Below are 21783 nucleotides of genomic sequence, written 5' to 3'. Positions count from 1 at the left end.
GCGACATTGCCGTGGGATTTAAATCCCGCTTCGCTGATTGGTCGCGCCCAATCAGCGACATTGTCGCGGGATTTAAATCCCGCTTCGCTGATTGGTAGTGCCGAGCCGGCGCGCGCGACCAATCAGCGACATTGGCGTGGGATTTAAATCCTGCTTCGCTGATTGGTCGCGCCCAGCCGACATTGGCGTGGGATTTAAATCCCGATTCGATGATTGGTAGCGCCCAGCCGGCGCGACCAATCAGCGACATTGCCGCGGGATTTAAATCCCGCTTCGCTGATTGGTAGTGCCCAGCCGGAGCACGCGACCAATCAGCGACATTGGTGCGGGATTTAAATCCTGCTTCGCTGATTGGTCGCGCCCAGCCGACATTGGCGTGGGATTTAAATCCCGATTCGATGATTGGTAGCGCCCAGCCGGCGCGACCAATCAGTGACATTGCCGCGGGACTTTTTACTATTGAGGCTGCCTATGCAGCCTCAATAGTAAACAGATGTAATGTTAAAAATAATAAAAAAACAAAAAACCTGCTATTCTCACCTTCCATAGTCCGACGATGCGCTCGCGCCGGCCGCCATCTGCGAGACCGCTAAGTCATCTGGGTAATTTCGTAATGCATCCTGGGAACGGTAGATGGCGGCAGCCGCGCTTCTCGGCACAGCTTCGCTGGATCTCAGGGGGTGAGTATATAACTATTTGTTATTTTAATTATTTTTTTTTAACAGGGATATGGTGCCCACACTGCTAAATACTGCGTGGGCTGTGTTATACACCGCATGGCTGCTATATACTACAAGGGCAGTGTTATATACTCCGTGGGCTGTGTGATATACTGCGTGGGCTGTGCTATATACTACGTGCCCTGTGTTATATACTGCGCGGCCTGTGTTATATACTGCGCGGCCTGTGTTATATACTGCGTCGCCTGTGTTATATACTGCGTGGCTGCTATATATTGCTTGGGCTGTGTTATATAGTACATGGGCTGTGATATATACTGCGTGGGCTGTTATATACTGCGTGGGCAGTGTTATATACCGCATGGGCTGTGTTATATACTGCGTGGGCTGTGTCATATAGTACGTGGGCTGTGTTATATACTGCGTGGCCTGTGTTATATACTGCGTGGCTGCTATATACTGCGTGGGCTGTGTTATATAGTACGTGGGCTGTGTTATATAGTACGTGGGCTGTGTTATATACTGCGTGGGCTGTGTGATATACTGCGTGGCCTGTGTTATATACTTCGTGACCTGTGTTATATACTGCGTGGCTGCTATATACCGCGTGGGCAGGGGCGTCGCTATCATGAGGCCACTTGAGTCAGCTGCTTCAGGCGGCGCCACCTGCTGATAAAATGGGGGGCGGCATCTGCGGGGAGCGTTCTTTCAGGTGCCGACTTGTGCCTGTGTTTGGCCGCTCTTGTCTCCCTGACATCCTGTTATCTCCTGCGGTGCCGCCGCCCGCTTCATACTGTAAAATATGCACTGTGATTATTGGTGTGCGGTGGCTTTTACTCTCCAGGTTCAGCAATTCAGAGAGGGGAGGTGTCCTTCAGGAGAAGGACACTGGCCAATGAACGCTCTCACATCACTGACAGAAGAGCTGATTGACCAGTGCTCCTGTCCTCCTGCATTGTGCCTCTTTGAAGGGAAGAAGCGAGAGCCAGGAAATAAGATCAGAGGAGCCACCTGTGCTGGAAGATACAGAGGAGAAGCAGCTCCAATCCACAAGGTGACAGATCCCCTGCTGGGCAATCCCGGCACAGAGAGTGGGTGTGGGGCTCAGCTGCTGTGAGCAGGGGAAGCTACACATGTATACCAGCCCCTAGCCCTTACACAGAAGTGTGTGTGTGTGTGTGGGGGGGGGGGGGGGGGGGGTTGTGTGTGTTGTCTCTCTGTCGTTGTGTCTTTCTGTGTGGTGTGTGAGTTGTGTCTGTGTGTGTCTGTATGGTCTGTCTGCGGGTTGCGTGTTTGTGTGTGGGTTACGTGTCTGTGTGTTGGTTGCGTGTCTGCTTGTGTGTGGGTTGTGTGTCTGTGTGGGTTGTGTGTCTGTCTGCTTGTGTGTGGGTTGCGTGTCTATCTGTGTGTGTGTCTGCTTGTGTGTGTCTGTGTGGGTTGTGTGTGTGTCTGCTTGTGTGTATGTCTGTGTGGGTTCCGTGTTTGTGTGTGGGTTGTGTCTATGTTTTGTGTCTGTGTATGGTCTGTCTGTGGGTTGCGTGTCTGCTTGTGTGTCTCTGTGTATGTGTCTGTGTGTGGGTTGCGTGTCTGCGTGTGTCTTTGTGGGTTGCATGTCTGTGTGTAGGTCGTGTCTATGTGTGTGGGTTGCTTATCTGTGGGTTGCTTGTCTGTTTATGGGTTGCGTCGTTCTGTGTCTGCTTGTGTGGGTTGCGTGTCTGTGTGGGTTGTTTGTGTGTAGGTTGTGTCTTTCTGTGTGGTGTGTAGGTTGCGTATCTGTGTGTTGGCTGCGTGTCTGTGTGTGGGTTGTCTCTGTCTTTCTGTGTGGTGTGTGGGTTGTGTGTGTCTGTGTGTGTGTAGTTTGTGTCTCTGTGGTGTGTGGGTTGTTTCTGTTTGTGGGTTGTGTCCTTGGTGTGTCTGCCTGTGTGTTGATTGTGTCTCTCTATGGTGTGTGGGTTGTGTCTGTCTATGTGGTGTGTCTGTTGTGTTTTAGTGTGGGTTGTGTCTCTGTGTTGACTGTGGGTTGTGTCTGCGTGTGTGTTGTATCTCCGTGTGTGGGAGGGCTGTGTATGTTTGTGTGTTTAGATATCTTGTGAGAATTCTGAGGTGTGTATGTATATACACTTGTCCTGCATGCATGTTCTGTGAATATGATGTGTACCGGCTGCTGTGCATCTGTTATATAGCATGTGTGTACTAAGGACATGTATGATGTGTGTGTCTGTGACTGTATGATGTGTATGTAATGAACATGTGTTGTCCAGTACATGTGTGCTGTATATACTGTAATTTAACCTCTTCACCACCTTTGACGTTCATATACGTCAAAGGTTGTATCCTTGCCTTTGATACAATCTCGCACACTGGCAATATAATATATGGAGGACTATGGGGGGGTGAATTATACTATATGGAAGACTATGGGGGGCATTATACTTTATGGAAGACGATGGATGGTGCATTATATGGAGGACTATATGAAGCCAATTATACTATATGGAAGTAATTATAATATTTGGAGGGCTCTGTGGGGGGCATGATAATACTTAAAGGGCTATGAGGAAGCCTTTATACTTTATGGAGGGCTGTTTTGGGGCCATTATACTGTATGAAGTTGTTTTATACATTATGGAGGGCTGTATGGGGCTCACAGCTGGGGATCATACTGTGGCGGGATAGTTGAGGGGGTACAGTAAGGTTATCATACTGTGTGTGTGGAGGAATTATTGTGGGGGATCATAGTGTTTGCGGGGCACCTTTGTTGGCATCATACTTTATGGGGCAATGAAAGAGGAATCTGGGGGATTCAATAGGAGGAAAATTACTTTGTAACGGCAGCAAAGTTGTGAGATACGTACCTATGTGATGCAGACAAATTATTTTTTTTGGAGGGGAAGGGGGGGGGGATGGGGGAGCAATAAGAGCTTGTGGTTTGGGGCCCCATGATCTTTTTGTACGCCCTGGTGCAGGATGCATTGTCCTTTTCACAAACATCTCTGCTGGAGGACAGATGGCCCATAACTTACACACCATGTCCAATGCTGCCCCTCGGTACATACAGGCATTCAGCCATATTTTTCTTGAGCGTCGGTTTTGCTCGCTACCCTTCCCGCTCTCACATCCCTTACTCAACCCAATAGGGAGGCCCCTGCTATTAGCTCCGGACAGCCCCATGTGCGGCGCTTGTGATTGGCTAAGCGTTTCGGGAGAAGGAGGCGTGATCTGTTTGGACATCTTTTTTCTATTTCTCTAAGTTAAAATGTCCACTATTGTCCTCATTTTTACAGTATAGATATAAATCTGTATGAACCAGATTTATTCCTACCGATTTAAACAAATTTACTATGGGGGGGGGGCGCCGTTCTGCACTTCGCCTCAGGCAGCACAGAGGCTAGGTTCACCCCTGCGCGTGGGCTGTGTTATATACTGTTTGGGCTGTGTTATATACTGCGTGGCCACTGTTATATACTGCGTGGCCTGTATTAATGCATCGGGTATTCTACAATATGTATGTATGTATATATATAGCAGCCACATAGTATATAGCACAGGCCACGTAATATTTGCTATATACTACGTGGCCTGTGCTATATACTAAGTGGCTGCTATATACATACATACATACATATTCTAGAATACCCAATGCCATCGGGCCACCATCTAGTAGATGGTAAGCACTTCCCCCTTCTGGGCACTCTGCTTTTTTCTAGATTCTCTATGCATTATTTTAAATGTGTTAAATAAAAATTGATTTTATACTTCATTTTCTGGTTCTCTTCTCTTACTTATGCAAGTCCTAATTTCTGGCTGTATAGTATGATATGAAGTGCCAATGTCACGATAGGACTGGCGAGTATTAAAGAACAAGACGTGCACTCTCACTATTGGTGGTGCAGACTGAACATGGAGGGATACTCCAGACTATAGTCATACAACAACAGTCGCACTCAAAGAAAGGTTTTCAGAGTTTTGGTTTGACTGAAAAACGTGTTTTTTTTTATTACAAACACCAAAATAAAGGTATCACCGCAGTGTTTCAAGGTAGGTAGGTAACGTTTCGACCCACAGGGTCTTTCTCAAACCTTACTTTTGATTGTAGGAGCAGAGTGGAGGGCATAGATCCCTGGATGGGTGTAGGAGTCCCGTTCGGGGCTGTAGCAGCGAAAGTGATGGTGTCTGGCGGTGGTGGTGTGTGTCACACACACCACCACCGCACTTTCGCTGCGGTGATACCTTTATTTTGGTGTTTGTAATAAAGAAAACCACGTTTTTCAGTCAAACCAAAACTCTGGAAACCTTTCTTTGAGTGCGACTGTTGTTGTATGACTATAGGACTGGCGAGTAGTGTTGAGCGATACCGTCCGATACTTGAAAGTATCGGTATCGGAAAGTATCGGCCGATACCGGCAAAGTATCGGATCTAATCCGATACCGATACCGAATACCAATACAAGTCAATGGGACTCAAGTATCGGACGGTATTCCTGATGGTTCCCAGGGTCTGAAGGAGAGGAAACTCTCCTTCAGGCCCTGGGATCCATATTAATGTGTAAAAGAAAGAATTAAAATAAAAAATATTGCTATACTCACCTCTCCGACGCAGCCTGGACCTCACCGAGGGAACCGGCAGCGTTCTTTGCTTAAAATGCGCGCTTTTACTGCCTTCCGTGACGTCACGGCTTGTGATTGGTCGCGTGCCGCCTATGTGGCAGCGACGCGACCAATCACAGCAAGCCGTGACGTAATTTTCAGGTCCTCAATGCCTAATTCTAGGCATTCAGGAATTTAAAATTACGTTCCGGCTTGTGATTGGTCGCGTCGCGGTCACATGGGCGACGCGACCAATCACAAGCCGTGACGTTACGGGAGGCAGGAGACGCGCGCATTTTTAAAATTACGTCACGGCTTGTGATTGGTTGCGTGCCGCCCATGTGACCGCGACGCGACCAATCACAGCAAGCCGTGACGTAATTTCAGGTCCTGATGCCTATTTCTGCATTGAGGACCTGAAATTACGTCACGGCTTGCTGTGATTGGTCGCGTCGCGGTCACATGGGCGGCACGCAACCAATCACAAGCCGTGACGTAATTTTAAAAATGCGCGCATCTCCTGCCTCCCGTGACGTCACGGCTTGTGATTGGTCGCGTCGCCCATGTGACCGCGACGCGACCAATCACAAGCCGGAACGTAATTTTAAATTCCTGAATGCCTAGAATTAGGCATTGAGGACCTGAAAATTACGTCACGGCTTGCTGTGATTGGTCGCGTCGCGGCCACATGGGCGGCATGCGACCAATCACAAGCCGTGACGTCACGGAAGGAAGTAAACGCGCGCATTTTAAGCAAAGAACGCTGCCGGTTCCCTCGGTGAGGTCCAGGCTGCGTCGGAGAGGTGAGTATAGCAATATTTTTTATTTTAATTCTTAATTTTACACATTAATGTTGTTTCGATACCGATACCCGATACCACAAAAGTATCGGATCTCGGTATCGGAATTCCGATACCCGCAAGTATCGGCCGATACCCGATACTTGCGGTATCGGAATGCTCAACACTACTGGCGAGTAAACTGGAACCAGGGGCACCATTCCTGGCCTTAGCACTAGGGGGCACCCTAACTCGCCCTGTTCCCCGGGATACCTCAGATGGCGAGGATGCCAGGGCCTCCGCCCTTGCCCTGTCTCTTAACTGCAGCCCTGCATCTGTCCCTTTCCCCCCACCTGGGGAAGAGAGGCGCTACCATGTACCGCAGCCCTGCTGTAGAAAACATTTAATACACCGGAGAAGTGCTTCTTCTCAGCAGCGAAGCAGGAGTCATCAGACGCTGCGGTCTTCTGGTACTGCTCTGTCGCGGTAACTCCGTCAAAGCCAGCCTCTCTATATATGGACAATATTTGAAGGATTAACACTTTCCCTTCTGTAGGTAATTTGCTCCTCTGCTCTGCCCTCCGTTTCTTTAGAAGGCACGTGAAGGGCTCAACAGCTTTCAATAGGTGCAAGCTGCCATTGTTTAGTCTGTTAGAGCTATTCCAGGCCACGTAGGAACCACTAGGGACTGTGGGGTCAGAAAATCTCTAATCTGTACAGGAACCGGCTGGGTCAATTGTAGTATCTAATGTTTTACCTATTTTTCCCGTGTGAGTTGTTACACAATCATAATAGTCTGTATATGGCCACAGAAACTTTAGTTTCAAAACAGCTGTAGAACTGAAAATAAGTGTATGAGATTGCTTTACAGTCCTTAAATGTGTACATTTTTATTTTGCTCTTGGACTCATGTGTTCTTTACACCAGAGTTGCCTCAAAAGAATTGAAATGCTCACCTCGGCCGGGGCTGATTGCTGTGACCAGAGGCTTGCGATCACTCATCTTCTCTTTCTGTTCTTTCTCGGATAATAATTCTAACTCCTTTTTTTCCATCAACTTGCTAGATGGGTAAAACAATCCAACTGTTTGGGTCCCTTTGTCCATTACGTCTACAACTAGCCTTGGTTTTGGCAATGAGACTGATAAAGGTTGCCAGGAAGCACGACCATGTAAATCCTAAAATGAATGACAACAACAACCATAAGTCTAAAGGCTCATGCAGACATCTGTACAAATTGGTCTGAGATTGGGTTGCTATTGCACAGACTGGTCTCGGCTCTCCCGACCTGAGCGGGACAGTCTCATAGAAATACATGTCACGCTTGGGTCACGAGACCTAAGGCCAATCTGTTCATTAATGGTCCAATCTCAGACCGATGTGCACGGACATCAGCCCTAAGGCTCGTCAAACACATTAGATGGCTGTTGGCCAAACAATGTTTTGGCCAATCGTTTGGCCAACAGAAATTTTAGGCAACACTTCCATACATAAGAGTGCTCAGCCGTCGGCTTATCTTAGGGAGAACGTGATCGTCAGACCGTAATCGGACATTAGCGAATAACATCTCTCACAACTATCATTTGGCCGGCGCCACCATACACATTAGGCCGTTGGCCAAACCCATCAATTTGGCGGGATCAGCTGACATTAGTCTAATGTTTATAGTGGCATTAAGAGTTTGAAAGAAGTCCCCTAAAGGCCCACACACAGATCAGAATAAAGTAGACCAGAGAGGTCAATTTTAGTGGCATCAACTGAAAATCTGATGTATGGGATCTCTCAATTTTCCCCTGACAGATTACATTAGGGGGTGAAGGTTTGGGAGGATTGTATTCATACAGCTGAACTTTTCGTTTTCTAGGGGAGCTAAGCCAAATGGTCATGTGTGTGGACAAGTTGGAAGAGATAGGTGTCTAAGGTGTATGGGCACCAAAGGCACTGCAATGACACTACCGTTTATAATGGGCACCAGGATAGGCCACCAGCAGGGCCCAAATGACTCCATTCATGTATAATGGCAATCCTACAGTTCCGCCATGATAGCTCTAATTTTAAGGTAAATATAGTGATAATTTTCCCATCAAAAATGACAGAATGTGAGACTGATTTTCCTGCCAAGAATACAATGCTGATGCTGACATCCTTCAGGTAGGAAAGATATAGACATGGAAGGTATAGAGCCCATACACACTTATTGCTGCCGCCCATAATATCTTCTGCTGATATGTTTCTATGTTAGATTGTAAGTCCACACTTTCTCACATGTAAATGTCCTGTGCAAATCTGACTGAAAGGAACTAATAGAGTAGGGTCTGCTTACATGTCTTTAGTAGTTGGGGAAAATGTAAAAAAAAATTTGCAGCTGTATATCACAGCGCTGCATAGTGTCCGAGGCTCCGCTACTTCCACCGCTGATATGGGGACAGCTGCAGTCATAAGAGGAACAGTAAGGTACGTTTCTGAGACCACAGTATCCATTAACAAAAATAATTTTTACTTAATCATTAACAAAGGAAACAAAAAAAAGCATGGGGTAGGAAAAAAAAGCAACATAATGATTTTTCTTCTACCTCACTGCTTTTTTTTGTTTCTTTTATAATGGAATTTTAATGATTAAATAAAAATTGGCTATTTTACCAGAAGCTAGAACGCTTTCTTTGCCACTTGGCATCCACACACGTATAAACACAATGTCTTTACGTTAGAAATAGATGACAATGGATACCGTAATAACGGATCTGTGGCCCACTTACTCCAATGATAAAAAAAAAACATCTGGCAGAGATCAAGTTTGTGAATAATGGACTAAAAACTTTTTCCTAACGGATTTCTGCTGGATCCGTTCTACAGGATCATTACTGGACATGTGAACAAAGCCTAAAACTGTAGCAGTGGTAATAAAGAAACATAAAAGCCAGCTTACACCGGACCAAGTTAAGTGGTCTGCAGGTCGCGCCATCCCATTCGAGTGGGTGGAAAGCCTTGATGGGGGCTCCACGTAAACTCCACATGACGAGCAGAAATGGGCATATGGCTGGTTGCTAGCACTGCACTTGGAGCAGGTCAGGTAACTCACAGAAGGACCCGGCTGCAAAACAGGAGAGGCAACATACAAGTATTACTGAATGGATACAGATGCAACCTTAAAATCCAAGGTGTACGAGTTCTGTGTGGTAGGCACAGGTTAGCACCAAAGTGAACAATTACCTTTGCCCCACACCAGTCACAGAATCGGGCATCTGCCAGGTTCACGCGGCCACACTTGGAGCAGCTCTGCATTTTGCCCCGCTGGTTTGGTAAGGGTGGTGCAGAATCCCCACTATATATTGCCTGTTATTACACATGTAGTAGTCATTATGGGTGAAGGGGCAGCCTATAAGTAACAAAACTGCCAAAATGTTGATATTCTATCAATCAATCAATCAATCTTCAGTATTCTGTAATGGATGTAAAGGTGAAATGATTGGAGAAGTAGTCACTGTTCACATTTCCTCAACCACTTCCATTCCCCACCTCCATCCTCTCATTCTTGGTGATAATGCCCAATATTCACCACGGTGTTCACCCTCAGATGGTTCGACAATCACTACCCTGTCACCCTTATTACTGGCACCTCACTGTTAATGTCTTATATATGAATTACAGGAGCAGGTTGTACCATTTGCGCTTCTGGCAGCTTCGCCTCGCAGGTCACACAATGCTTTAGATTAATAGGATTTCCGGTTCCGCAGAAACGACAGATTGTTTTATCCTTAGAAAGATTAAATGATTAATGTCATCAATAATTAGTGGTGAAAATGTAAAACAGTAGGCAACGAAAGATTTACAATATTGCAAAGCCGACCTGGCCTTTTAATGGCCGAAGTGAGTCCTGAAATCTCACACTTATAGAAGAAGGTCTCAGCCTTCCCTTAATGGACACAGGTCCATTAGAGTTGTGCCAAGATTTCAACTGTCCACAGAAGTTGCTGATGGCTGGGGGGTCCCTGCTGCACCTCATGATCGCACACCAATTGTATGTCTATGGGACTGACAGCGACAGAAGACCACTGTGCTGACATGTTTTAGCAATTCCCACTCTTGTGGATAGGTGACATGCTGCAATCTTGGCACAATCTCTTTAAGAATATAAATGAGCAAAACAAAAGGTCATAATTCAACGTACCCGAAGATGGATACTAGCCTGAGGCTGCATCTGGGCATACAGCGGTGCCTCGCACACAATACAGGAAGGAGTGTTCATAGGGACCATTGACTTACACTCCACACACAGGCCCATCTGGAAGGAAACAGAATGTCAGCATAAAGCATAAAGCTGTGTGCATGAGACTGGACGGCATGAGACTTTACGGTATGTGACTGTGCAACATGAGACTGAACGGCATGAGACCGTATGGCATGAGGCTGAATGGTATGTGACTGTACGGCATGAGTCTGTACGGAATGAGACTGGACGGCATAATACTGGAAGCAGGGTGGATTTGATTTAAATCTAACTGATTTAAATCACGATTTAAATCACGATTTAAATCACTAGTCAGTAAGGCTTGATTTAAATCAGTGATTTAAATCAAAGTTTCTACCTAAACTAGTTCTTGTTACTTTAACATGCAAGTAGATAAAGATTTTTAGAATCACTTTTTATATTACTTTTTTCTCCCCAGTTTAATGGGTTAATCATTCATATTTGGACACCACTGTTCTGTTGTACTTAGGAAGGAGAAAAATAATCCTGACCTTAATAACAATTTAAATAGATTTATTCAACTGAAACAATAACATTACAGCATAAGTTATTTGCTTAAACAAACATCCATGTTTGTTAACTAATTTGGCTAAACAAAATATATATATATTTTAAGAAACTTAGACTGTCAGCCCAGCCGACACATGAAAAACTTAAATACTACTGTCCCTGCTGTCCTCTGTAGCTCACTTGTCGTCATCTTCATCATCATCTTCTTCTTTGTTCCTATTCATAATCTGGAAAAGAAAAACAAGCTTTCCTGCTTTATTGGGTCCCAACCGATTTCTCAATTTAGAATGAATGAGTCCAAAGGAAGAGAATATTCTTTCAACGCCTGCAGAAGAAGCTACTGCTGTTAAAATTGAAATCATTACTTGAACAGTCTCTAAATCCAAGCGCTTAAGTGACTTCCACCAGTTTACTGGTGTGACCTTCCTTAAAATATCTTCAGCAAACATATATTTCTTGAATGGTTCCCCCTTAGCTCTGAAGTTTATTATAGTTGGCATTAAAGATGGATGATTGCTGGATACCCATGTCATAGCTAACTCCTCTTCCTCAGCACTTAGGTTTTGACCCTGATATTGGATATTGACAATATTTGCCAAAAAATGAGCTGGAGTCAGTGCTTGTCCCATTCGTTTGTTTACTGCTTGTAATTTAATTCTGTCCATGTGTAGTTCTGTTTTTAAGTGTTCACTCAGTTCCTTCCAAATTTCAACAGCATCCGCAATAAAACAGCTATTTTTCTGTATTTTGTTTAAAGCTTGAGAGATGGGTTTCAGGAAGCTCAGCATATGTTCAACATTTCTCTTAAGCCCAATGTTGAGGATTTTGGCCGTGACAGTGCCATCTATTTTATCTCGATTTTCTTCACAAAGTATCATCAGAATAGGCCAGTTTTTGATATACTGCTCAAAACAGTCCACCACAGAGTTCCATCTAACATCTTGTGGGAGCGTTAGCTTGGTTCCACCCATCCTTTTCAGAGCTGCTGCAGCAAAATGATTATTACGGAAGTATTTAGCAATTTCAACAACATTAGCCTTTATTTCTGGAACACTTAAGTCTTTGGCTAAGAGGTGCAGCAAATGAGCACTGCAACCATATGTTATTAGCAGCTTTGTATTCCCTCCCTGCTCTTCTAAATCTCTTCTCATCTTGGATACGTTTGCAGCATTGTCAGTGACCAAACTGCGTACTAGACATTTGAATTTTTGTTCACATGTCGTTATAGCTTTTACTGCCACTTCTTGTAAGTATTCTGCTGTGTGTGCATTTCCTGACGTATCAGTTGTTTGTGCAAGGAAGACTTTACCTTCTTCTGTTGTTATACAAGCACATACAATAGGATCATCGTGGACATTACTCCACCCATCAATACTTAGGTTAACAATTTTACCCTCCAGAACTGTTGCACATTGCTCCATTTCTCTGTCATACACTTGATCCAGCAGTTTCCCTGCAACATCAGCTCTGCTGGGTGGACTGTATCCTGGTCTCAGTGACTGAACCATATTAATGAAATGTGGGTTCTCAGTCAGACGGAAAGAAGAGTTCGTTGCATAAATAAACTGGGCAATTTTTTCATCAATCAACTCTTTTTCTAATCTGCTAGTTCTTATCACAAACCTATCTATGGTGGTTCCAGGAGGTAAAGGTTTTTTCTTCCTTTTGGGTGATGGTGATATGTGGCTGTGGGTGTCTGATGATGATGCTGCTGCTAATGAAGCACTATCCTGGATGGATAACTCTGAAACTGTAGAACAGGATGATGGTGATCTTGGAGGTGGATAGTTTCCAGAATCCATGAATTCCCCTAAACAAAAAAAGTCAATGTTGTTATTTTATTGTTTATACAATTTCTGCTTATTGTACACAACACATCACTGCCCCTGCCCCAAAAGGAATATTTGTTTTTCTTCATAACTGTACCAAATGACAGTAACATGCAGTAATAATAAGAAATATAATTTTTCTCACACATGACAGTTCAGTCTTTAGAAATAGGATTCAATAAAAATGTTTACCAACCTGAAGATCCTGCCTGTTCAGAAGTGTTTCTTTGGTCATCTTCATCACCGCACTTCTCATGATGTTGCCTCATTCGCGCCACCAGGCCTTGCATCTCTTTGTTGCATCGTTTGCATTTTGCACGCATGCCTGCCTTACCGATAGGCGAAGGAGCTTCATTAAAATATTCCCAAACTGGGTCTCTTTTACGGCCTGCTGCCATTATAAGGAAAGAATGTAATAAACCTCAGATCGTACACACAAACAGATCCAGACTTGTCTGTCTGTGGCTATGCTGCAGTATTGTGCTCAAAGTTTCACTTTCATTTTCTTGTCTGCTTGCCCTTCCTCCTCCTCACACTTAGATTCACATTCTTCTTGTGTTGTGCAGATCTATTCCACTCCAAACAATCAGAAACATATTGTCTAACTTCTTGGACTTGGCACTGAAGGGGTTGATTCTGTATTCATAGGTTTGTAGAACAATAGGATTAAGGTCTTTTTCTCAACTCTGTTCATGTTGTAACATTTTTGCCCTGAAGAAGAGGCTGGGACCTCTGCGGAGTCAAATTCAGTTTTGAGAACTGCGTAAGTAAAGCGAGCGTCTGTAATAATATAGGAGAGAAACTGCCCACTAATCCTACAGAAACCTCTGGAAGAGCATGGCATTGTGAATGTTACACATATACAGTATTTATTCTACTGAGTTAAACAACTCAGCTTTATCTCATGATGGAAGAACCTTTGGATGGTAAAATATTTTCCTCAAAAAGCAGTTTATTGAAAAAAATCCGATTTAAATAAAAAAAATCCGATTTAAATAAAAAAAATCCGATTTTTTTGATTTAAAAAAAAAAACATTGATTTTTATCCACCCTGACTGGAAGGCATGTGACTGTATGGTATGAGACTGGATGGCATGAGACTGGATGGCATGTGACTGGATGACATGAGACTGGATGGCATGTGACTGGATGACATGACACTGGATGACATGAGACTGGATGACATGAGACTGGATGGCATGAGACTGGATGACATGAGACTGGATGGCATGTGACTGGATGACACGAGACTGGATGACACGAGACTGGATGACATGAGACTGGATGGCATGAGACTGGATGACATGAGACTGGATGGCATGTGACTGGATGACACGAGACTGGATGACATGAGACTGGATGGCATGAGACTGGATGACATGAGACTGGATGGCATGAGACTGGATGACATGAGACTGGATGACATGAGACTGGATGACATGAGACTGGATGGCATGAGACTGGATGACATGAGACTGGATGGCATGTGACTGGATGACACGAGACTGGATGACATGAGACTGGATGGCATGAGACTGGATGACATGAGACTGGATGACATGAGACTGGATGGCATGTGACTGGATGACATGAGACTGGATGGCATGAGACTGGATGACATGAGACTGGATGACATGAGACTGGACGGCATAATACTGGAAGGCATGTGACTGTATGGTATGAGACTGGATGGCATGGGACTGGATGGCATGTGACTGTATGGCATAAGACTGGACGGCATGAGACTGTAATGCACGAGACTGGAAAGGATGTGACTGTACGGCTTGAGACTGTATGGCATTACACTCTACGGCATGAAACTGTACGGCACGAGACTGTACAGCACGAGAGTGTACGGCACGAGACTGTATCGCATGAGACGGTAATGCACGAGACTGTACGGCATGAGACTGTACGGCACGAGACTGTACGGCACGAGACTGTACGGCACGAGACTGTACGGCACGAGACGGTAATGCACGAGACTGTATGGCATGAGATTGTACGGCACGAGACTGTACGGCACAAGACTGTACGGCATGAGACGGTAATGCACGAGACTGTATGGCATGAGATTGTACGGCATGAGATTGTATGGCATGAGACTATACGGCATGAGACTATACGGCATAAGACTGGACGGCATGAGACTGTATGGTGGCACAAAGGGTTTACTGAAGCCCAGTAGCATGGACCCGTCAGGTGCTCTATCAGGCCCCATATGTCACACCTGGCAGCAATGATTCTACAACAGTCCGTTATTTAAAGGTAAGGTACCGCGTTTGTAGATCATTAATAAAAAACTGTAATGTAGCATAACATGCTGCTATAACCAAGTTTTAAATGCACGTGAAACAGATTTCGTGTGTTATATGTGTTTAAAGAAGGAACTGGGGGCTGACATCTTGGTTTCACAGCAGTAGCACGACACTAACAGTGTCATATTACGGCACCCCATGGATATAGGAGATAATAGACCGGCGCTGACCCTATCTCTAACATTGCAGCAGCATTAGCAGTGAGCTGGGCACGCCTCTGTGGGCTGCACAACTCACTGCTGTAGGTGTGACTAGCAGCCATTTTATTATAGCCCAGTGCTCTCTGCCCAGCTCCACTTACTCTCTATCACAGGAGCTCCATTCACTCCATTAAGCTGCATTCCCAGCCTGCAGAGAGAGGTGACACCTGACACCTCTCTCAGCCATACAATGTATCTCTCCCCTCCCTCCACATTGCCTGGCCATTCACTGCAGACCTGGAGCTCCTTCTTATCTTACTGAGGGATGAGTCACAGACAGCTCTGCACAGACAATGCTGCTCCATACACACCACATAAACTAACTGTGCTTCTGATGCAGTAACTGCTGGTGATAGCAGATCACAGGGCAGTCACACACAAAATGGCTCTGCCCTGTGATGCTGCTCTTCATTCTGCCCCAGGGATATTAGACCACCCAAAAGGGGAGGGAAATGCTGATGTCAGCAGTTACTGCCCAGATTTTCCAGCTAACAGTAAAGCTGGTAAGTCTTACTATAGCTGCTTGAGGTCTAAAACGGAAAATGCTCCCCCTAGTGGTCAATATATATATTTGTAAGAAAATATATAATATTTTTCATATAGAAATGTTTGCAAGCAGTGCAAACATTGCATTAATACATTTTATTTACTATTTTAAGCTTAATTTCACAAAATAACAAACTACAAGAAAACTGGTGGCACCTTCCCTTTAACATGCAACAGCGCATGCCATGCATTTTTACGTCATATGGAGCCATACAATAACCCGTGCAAAAAAATCAGCGACATGTCTGATTTTGATCTGCTTGTTGGAAATTTAAATCTATGGGTCCGTGAAAATAATCAGACCACACTTGGCTGATATCCTGTGTAGTTTGATTTTCACGGACTGACAAAATGGAGAAGATGGGTGGAGAAATTTTTTTTCTCTACATGTCAAAGAAAAACTGATGCCACTCAGATCAAACTGTGATCAGAGTCTAATCAGAATAACAGGGCTGTTTATCTCGGATGTGGAGAAAACAGAGATGTGACCCTACCCCGAGATAAATAATGACATGGCTACCTGTCCTCCCTCAGGAGGTGGCAGACGACGTCCAGGCACAGGTGGAATAGGAGATCCACATTCTTGGCAGAAGCGCGCAAAGGGGTCCGATGGCCGAGGTGCTAAGCAGTGAGCACACCTAGAAATGGATAGAAAGAGCTGAAGTGAGTGATAAACACTAACTGGCTCCCAAACAAGAAAGAGCATGAGGAAATTTGGGTTTTAAAGATCGATTCATATGGAGATTAAAAGATGAACCATATATGAACATTGCCCGAAATTTCTGTTATGAAAATTCTGAGCCAACAATCTGAGCATGCTCATTTACAAGCCATGAGCAACACGACTGACTACAGAATCTTACTGGAAAAATGGTGTGTCACTGCCACCTCGTGGTCATATTGCTAAGCGCAAGTAAGAGCACAAGACGGGATTCAAATGAAAGGAATTCCAAATATATAAATGAAGGGTTTGTTTGATTCTTTTGTTTTAAATTAACGACGAGGTTCTGCTACAATCTAGTCCTATATATTAATACATTTGTATATTTTACAGACTAACCGCAGGTCTCAGTGGTATCTGGTAAATATTACACATATCAGTGGCATTCTGTATATGTATTCAAACATTAGCAAATTGTAGCATCTTAAAAGGAATCTGTAAGCATCTTCTGCTTGACTGACGGCCCCTTTGCCTGAAGTCACACAGCAGTCAGCCAATCAGGAAGAGATTGCACTGGGCAGGAAATAGAGCTGGAGTGACAGAGGCTTCAGATTAACAAATAGGTCTTCAGCCTCATTTACATATCAATACAAACGCTGACTTCTCAGTAACAGAGGAATGTCCATATACAGTAAATGGTTTTGAGGTGGTGAAATCATACTCACAGATCCCTAACATAATTACAGAGGCTGAAAAGGGAGTTTTCATGGCACTACATAAATTTCTGCAGTCAATTTATGTAACAGTGCACAGTGAGCACTATCAAAATTCCCCTCTATGTCGAGGTCAGGATTCCCCTCTATGTCGAGGTCAGGATTCCCCTCTATGTCGAGGTCAGGATTCCCCTCCATGTCCAGGTCAGGATCCCCCTCCATGTCCAGGTCAGGATTCCCCTCCATGTCCAGGTCAGGATTCCCCTCCATGTCCAGGTCAGGATTCCCCTCCATGTCCAGGTCAGGATCCCACTCCATGTCCAGGTCAGGATTCCCCTCCATGCCCAGGTCAGGATTCCCCTCCATGCCCAGGTCAGGATTCCCCTCTATACCCAGGTCAGGATTCCCCTCTATACCCAGGTCAGGATTCCCCTCTATACCCAGGTCAGAGGATTCCCCTCTATACCCAGGTCAGGATTCCCCTCCATATCCAGGTCAGGATTCCCCTCCATATCCAGGTCAGGATTCCCCTCCATATCCAGGTCAGGATTCCCCTCCATGTCCAGGTCAGGATTCCCCTCCATGTCCAAGTCAGGATCCCCCTCCATGTCCAAGTCAGGATCCCCCTCCATGTCCAGGTCAGGATTCCCCTCCATGTCCAGGTCAGGATTCCCCTCCATGTCCAGGTCAGGATCCCAGTCCATGTCCAGGTCAGGATTCCCCTCCATGCCCAGGTCAGGAGTCCCCTCCATGCCCAGGTCAGGATTCCCCTCTATACCCAGGTCAGGATTCCCCTCTATACCCAGGTCAGGATTCCCCTCCATATCCAGGTCAGGATTCCCCTCCATATCCAGGTCAGGATCCCCCTCCATGTCCAGGTCAGGATACCCCTGTATACCCAGGTAAGGATTCCCCTCTATACCCAGGTCAGGATTCCCCTCCATATCCAGGTCAGGATTCCCCTCCATATCCAGGTCAGGATTCCCCTCTATGTCGAGGTCAGGATTCCCCTCCATGTCCAGGTCAGGATTCCCCTCCATATCCAGGTCAGGATCCCCCTCCATGTCCAGGTCAGGATTCCCCTCCATGTCCAGGTCAGGATCCCCCTGTATGTCCTGGTCAGGATTCCCCTCCATATCCAGGTCAGGATCCCCCTCCATATCCAGGTCAGGATTCCCCTGTATGTCCTGGTCAGGATTCCCCTCCATATCCAGGTCAGGATCCCCCTCCATATCCAGGTCAGGATTCCCTTCTATATCCAGGTCAGGATTCCCCTCTATATCCAGGTCAGGATTCCCTTCTATATCCAGGTCAGGATTCCCCTCCATGTCCAGGTCAGGATTCCCCTCCATATCCAGGTCAGGATTCCCTTCTATATCCAGGTCAGGATTCCCCTCTATAGCCAGGTCAGGATTCCCCTCCATATCCAGGTCAGGATTCCCTTCCATATCCAGGTCAGGATTCCCCTGTATGTCCTGGTCAGGATTCCCCTCCATATCCAGGTCAGGATCCCCCTCCATATCCAGGTCAGGATTCCCTTCTATATCCAGGTCAGGATTCCCCTCCATGTCCAGGTCAGGATCCCCCTCCATGTTTAGGTCAGGATCCCCCTCTATGTCCAGGTCAGGATTCCTATCTATGTCCAGGTCAGGATTCCCCTCTATGTCCAGGTCAGGATCCCCCTCTATGTCCAGGTCAGGATCCCCTTCTATGTACGGTAAGATTTCCCTCTATACCCAGGTCAGGATTCCCCTCTATACCCAGGTCAGGATCCCCCTCTATGTCCAGGTCAGGATCCCCTTCTATGTACGGTCAGATTCCCCTCTATACCCAGGTCAGGATTCCCCTCTATGTCCAGGTCAGGATTCCCCTCTATACCCAGGTCAGGATTCCCCTCTATGTCCAGGTCAGGATTCCCCTCCATGTCCAGGTCAGGATTCCCCTCCATGTCCAGGTCAGGATCCCCTTCTATATACAGGTCAGATTTCCCTCTATACCCAGGTCAGGATCCCCCTCTATGTCCAGGTCAGGATCCCCTTCTATGTACGGTCAGATTCCCCTCTATACCCAGGTCAGGATTCCCCTCTATGTCCAGGTCAGGATTCTCCTCTATGTCCAGGTCAGGATTCCCCTCCATGTCCAGGTCAGGATTCCCCTCCATGTCCAGGTTAGGATTCCCCTCTATGTCCAGGTCAGGATTCCCCTGTATGTCCAGGTCAGGATCCCCCTCTATGTCCAGGTCAGGATCCCCCTCTATGTCCAGGTCAGGATCCCCTTCTATGTACAGGTCAGATTCCCCTCTATACCCAGGTCAGGATTCCCCTCTATGTCCAGGTCAGGATTCTCCTCTATGTCCAGGTCAGATTCCCCTTCATGTCCAGGTCAGATTCCCCTCTATGTCCAGGTCAGGATTCTCCTCTATGTCCAGGTCAGGATTCCCCTCCATGTCCAGGTCAGGATTCCCCTCTATGTCCAGGTTAGGATTCCCCTCTATGTTCCCATGGTAACATGGCGAGAAGTTTCTCAGCCACTTTTCCCATGTTGTATGGAATGAAGCAGATAAGAATAAAGTCACCACATGCCCACCTGCTTGAGCTCGTCTGGTTTTTGAGTTTTGGCTGTAGTGGTGACATCACTTCAATAGCTGAGCTCAGTGATTGGCTGCAGAGGTGATGTGAGCTTTTGACACAACGTCAGCGCTGCAGTCAAAATACAGAGAAGGGAGAAGTAGAAACCCCTTTAAGTTTAACCAAATATTCATGCCACTCCCTTCGTGTCATAATCGGCTCAGGGAAAAAAAAGAAGTCCTAGAGCCCCCTAGTAAAACTGTAAATAACCCTGCTCCTGACTGTAGGGTTTACCTCAGGCATTACTCCTTTGCTAAAAAAAAGTTCACCATTTATTTATTGTCTAGTGCACTTAATACTTAAAGGGATTGTTCCACAATGGATATCCTGTAGGTGAGTGATAAAGTCTAATTGCTGAGGCAGCGCTCACTGAGCCTCCCGATCCCCTTCATGGCACGAGCAGGCAGAGTTTGGAGTGGCAGATGAACGTGCACTTTGCTGCTCCATGCAATGTCTTTTTTATCCATCTGGGTCCGAGAAGTGGAGACCCCAACAATCAGATATCCATCACTTCCTGTGGAAAGTTCATCAATGTCCATTGTGTGACAACCCCTTAGTCTGTCAGTTACCGATATTTAAGCAATGTTTAATAAGTTATAATACTACAAATCTTGAAAACTGTCTGTACCAAAGTGGACAGAGATCCTATGTGGGGTCACGTGCGGCTGTGATGTACATTTTCAATCATTTATCCATATTAAATATGAAAACATTTTTTACCTCATCTCTATGAATCTTAATAGTCCAAACATAAGACTTACTTGAGGAAATCAGTCTCACGTTGGATTCTCATACTCTGTGTACTTGTCAAACTCTTCCGAACAATAGGTTCTGTTGTCCCATTAAGCTAAATAAGAAATTAAATGAAGTATAAATATCAGTAATATTAGAGCAGATATGCCTGACCTGTACTGATCATTGTGGTCCTGATGAAGAGGTTTGGAAACCTTGAAACATGTTGACAAAATAAACTGCATTCATGCTTCACCTTCGTGTATGATCGCATCTTTGAACCTTGGGCAGTTCACATATTACCACCACATAGTGACTGAATAATACCAAATGCAGGGATCAAACACTGCTACACCATGACCAGATCACATATTACCACCACATAGTGACCGAATAACACCACATCCAAGAGAGAAATACCACCACATCATGACCAGATCAAATATTATTACCACATAGTGACCGAATTATATCAAATACAAGGGATAAATACTGCCACACCGTGACCAGACCACATATTACCACCATATAGCGACTGAATAATACCACATATAAGGGACTAATACCGCCACACCGTGACCAGACCACATATTACCAACACATAGTGACCGAATAATACCTCATACAAGGGCCAAATACCACTACCCATCATCAGACCACATAGTGACAGAATAATTCCACATACAAAGGACAAATACCGCCACACCATCATCAGATCACATATTACCCCCACATAGTGACCGAACAATACCACGTACAAATACTGCAGGACACAAATCGGAGTGGTGGTGATAATACATGAAAATGCCGGAAGGTGAGTATCAGACAGGGTACTTGGATTTAAAGCAGAACTCCAGTGGTGAAATTAAAAAAAACACTGGAGTAATGCTTTAAGTATTTACTGTGTTTTTTGCAGCAAAATCTGAAGCATGTCAATTCTTTCATTGTTTTTCACCCAATCCAATACAAATGGGGAGGGGGGGGGGAGCAAGTAAACAACACCCGAAAATGCAAGTAAAAATTAGGTAAAACGGTCTGTATTTTATATTGCTTTTTTCTTACCACAAAACACGTTTTTGGTGCGGAAATGTCTGCAGCAAATACTTAATGTGTGCATATACCCATACACAGACTATTTCACACACACACAAGTTCAGATATATAACTTATATATACACAAATGTACACATATAGGAATTGCAGTGCACAAACACACAGACACAAAGATGCACACATGGCACATTTATTAGACATATACAACACATGCACTGTGCATATATTTTACATGTGTACACTGTATAGAGGGCTGGGCAGCAGGCATCCTCAGTCTAATGCAATGGGGGCACAAGACCAT

At 45.3% G+C, this 21783-nt stretch overlaps 1 protein-coding gene across 4 annotated transcripts in view; it reads right to left on the bottom strand.

The window, feature by feature from the left end:
* LOC143786141 (double zinc ribbon and ankyrin repeat-containing protein 1-like) overlaps positions 1 to 21783 on the bottom strand; it is a 115675-nt gene that overhangs the window by 40364 nt on the left and 53528 nt on the right. For all 4 annotated transcript variants that reach the window (XM_077275401.1, XM_077275398.1, XM_077275399.1 and 1 more), the window contains 7 exons: positions 20459 to 20544; positions 16217 to 16334; positions 10213 to 10326; positions 9706 to 9798; positions 9255 to 9377; positions 8971 to 9135; positions 7003 to 7222 (listed from right to left, as the gene is read on the bottom strand). In XM_077275401.1, the coding sequence (XP_077131516.1) occupies positions 7003 to 7222; positions 8971 to 9135; positions 9255 to 9377; positions 9706 to 9798; positions 10213 to 10326; positions 16217 to 16334; positions 20459 to 20544 (919 nt within the window). The remainder of the gene's footprint in view (positions 1 to 7002; positions 7223 to 8970; positions 9136 to 9254; positions 9378 to 9705; positions 9799 to 10212; positions 10327 to 16216; positions 16335 to 20458; positions 20545 to 21783) is intronic.

This window comes from Ranitomeya variabilis, chromosome 7, assembly GCF_051348905.1.
Source record: "Ranitomeya variabilis isolate aRanVar5 chromosome 7, aRanVar5.hap1, whole genome shotgun sequence".
Taxonomy (NCBI): domain Eukaryota; kingdom Metazoa; phylum Chordata; class Amphibia; order Anura; family Dendrobatidae; genus Ranitomeya; species Ranitomeya variabilis.
Note: the sequence above shows the minus strand (reverse complement) of the source record. Positions and strands in the feature narration are given on the sequence as shown.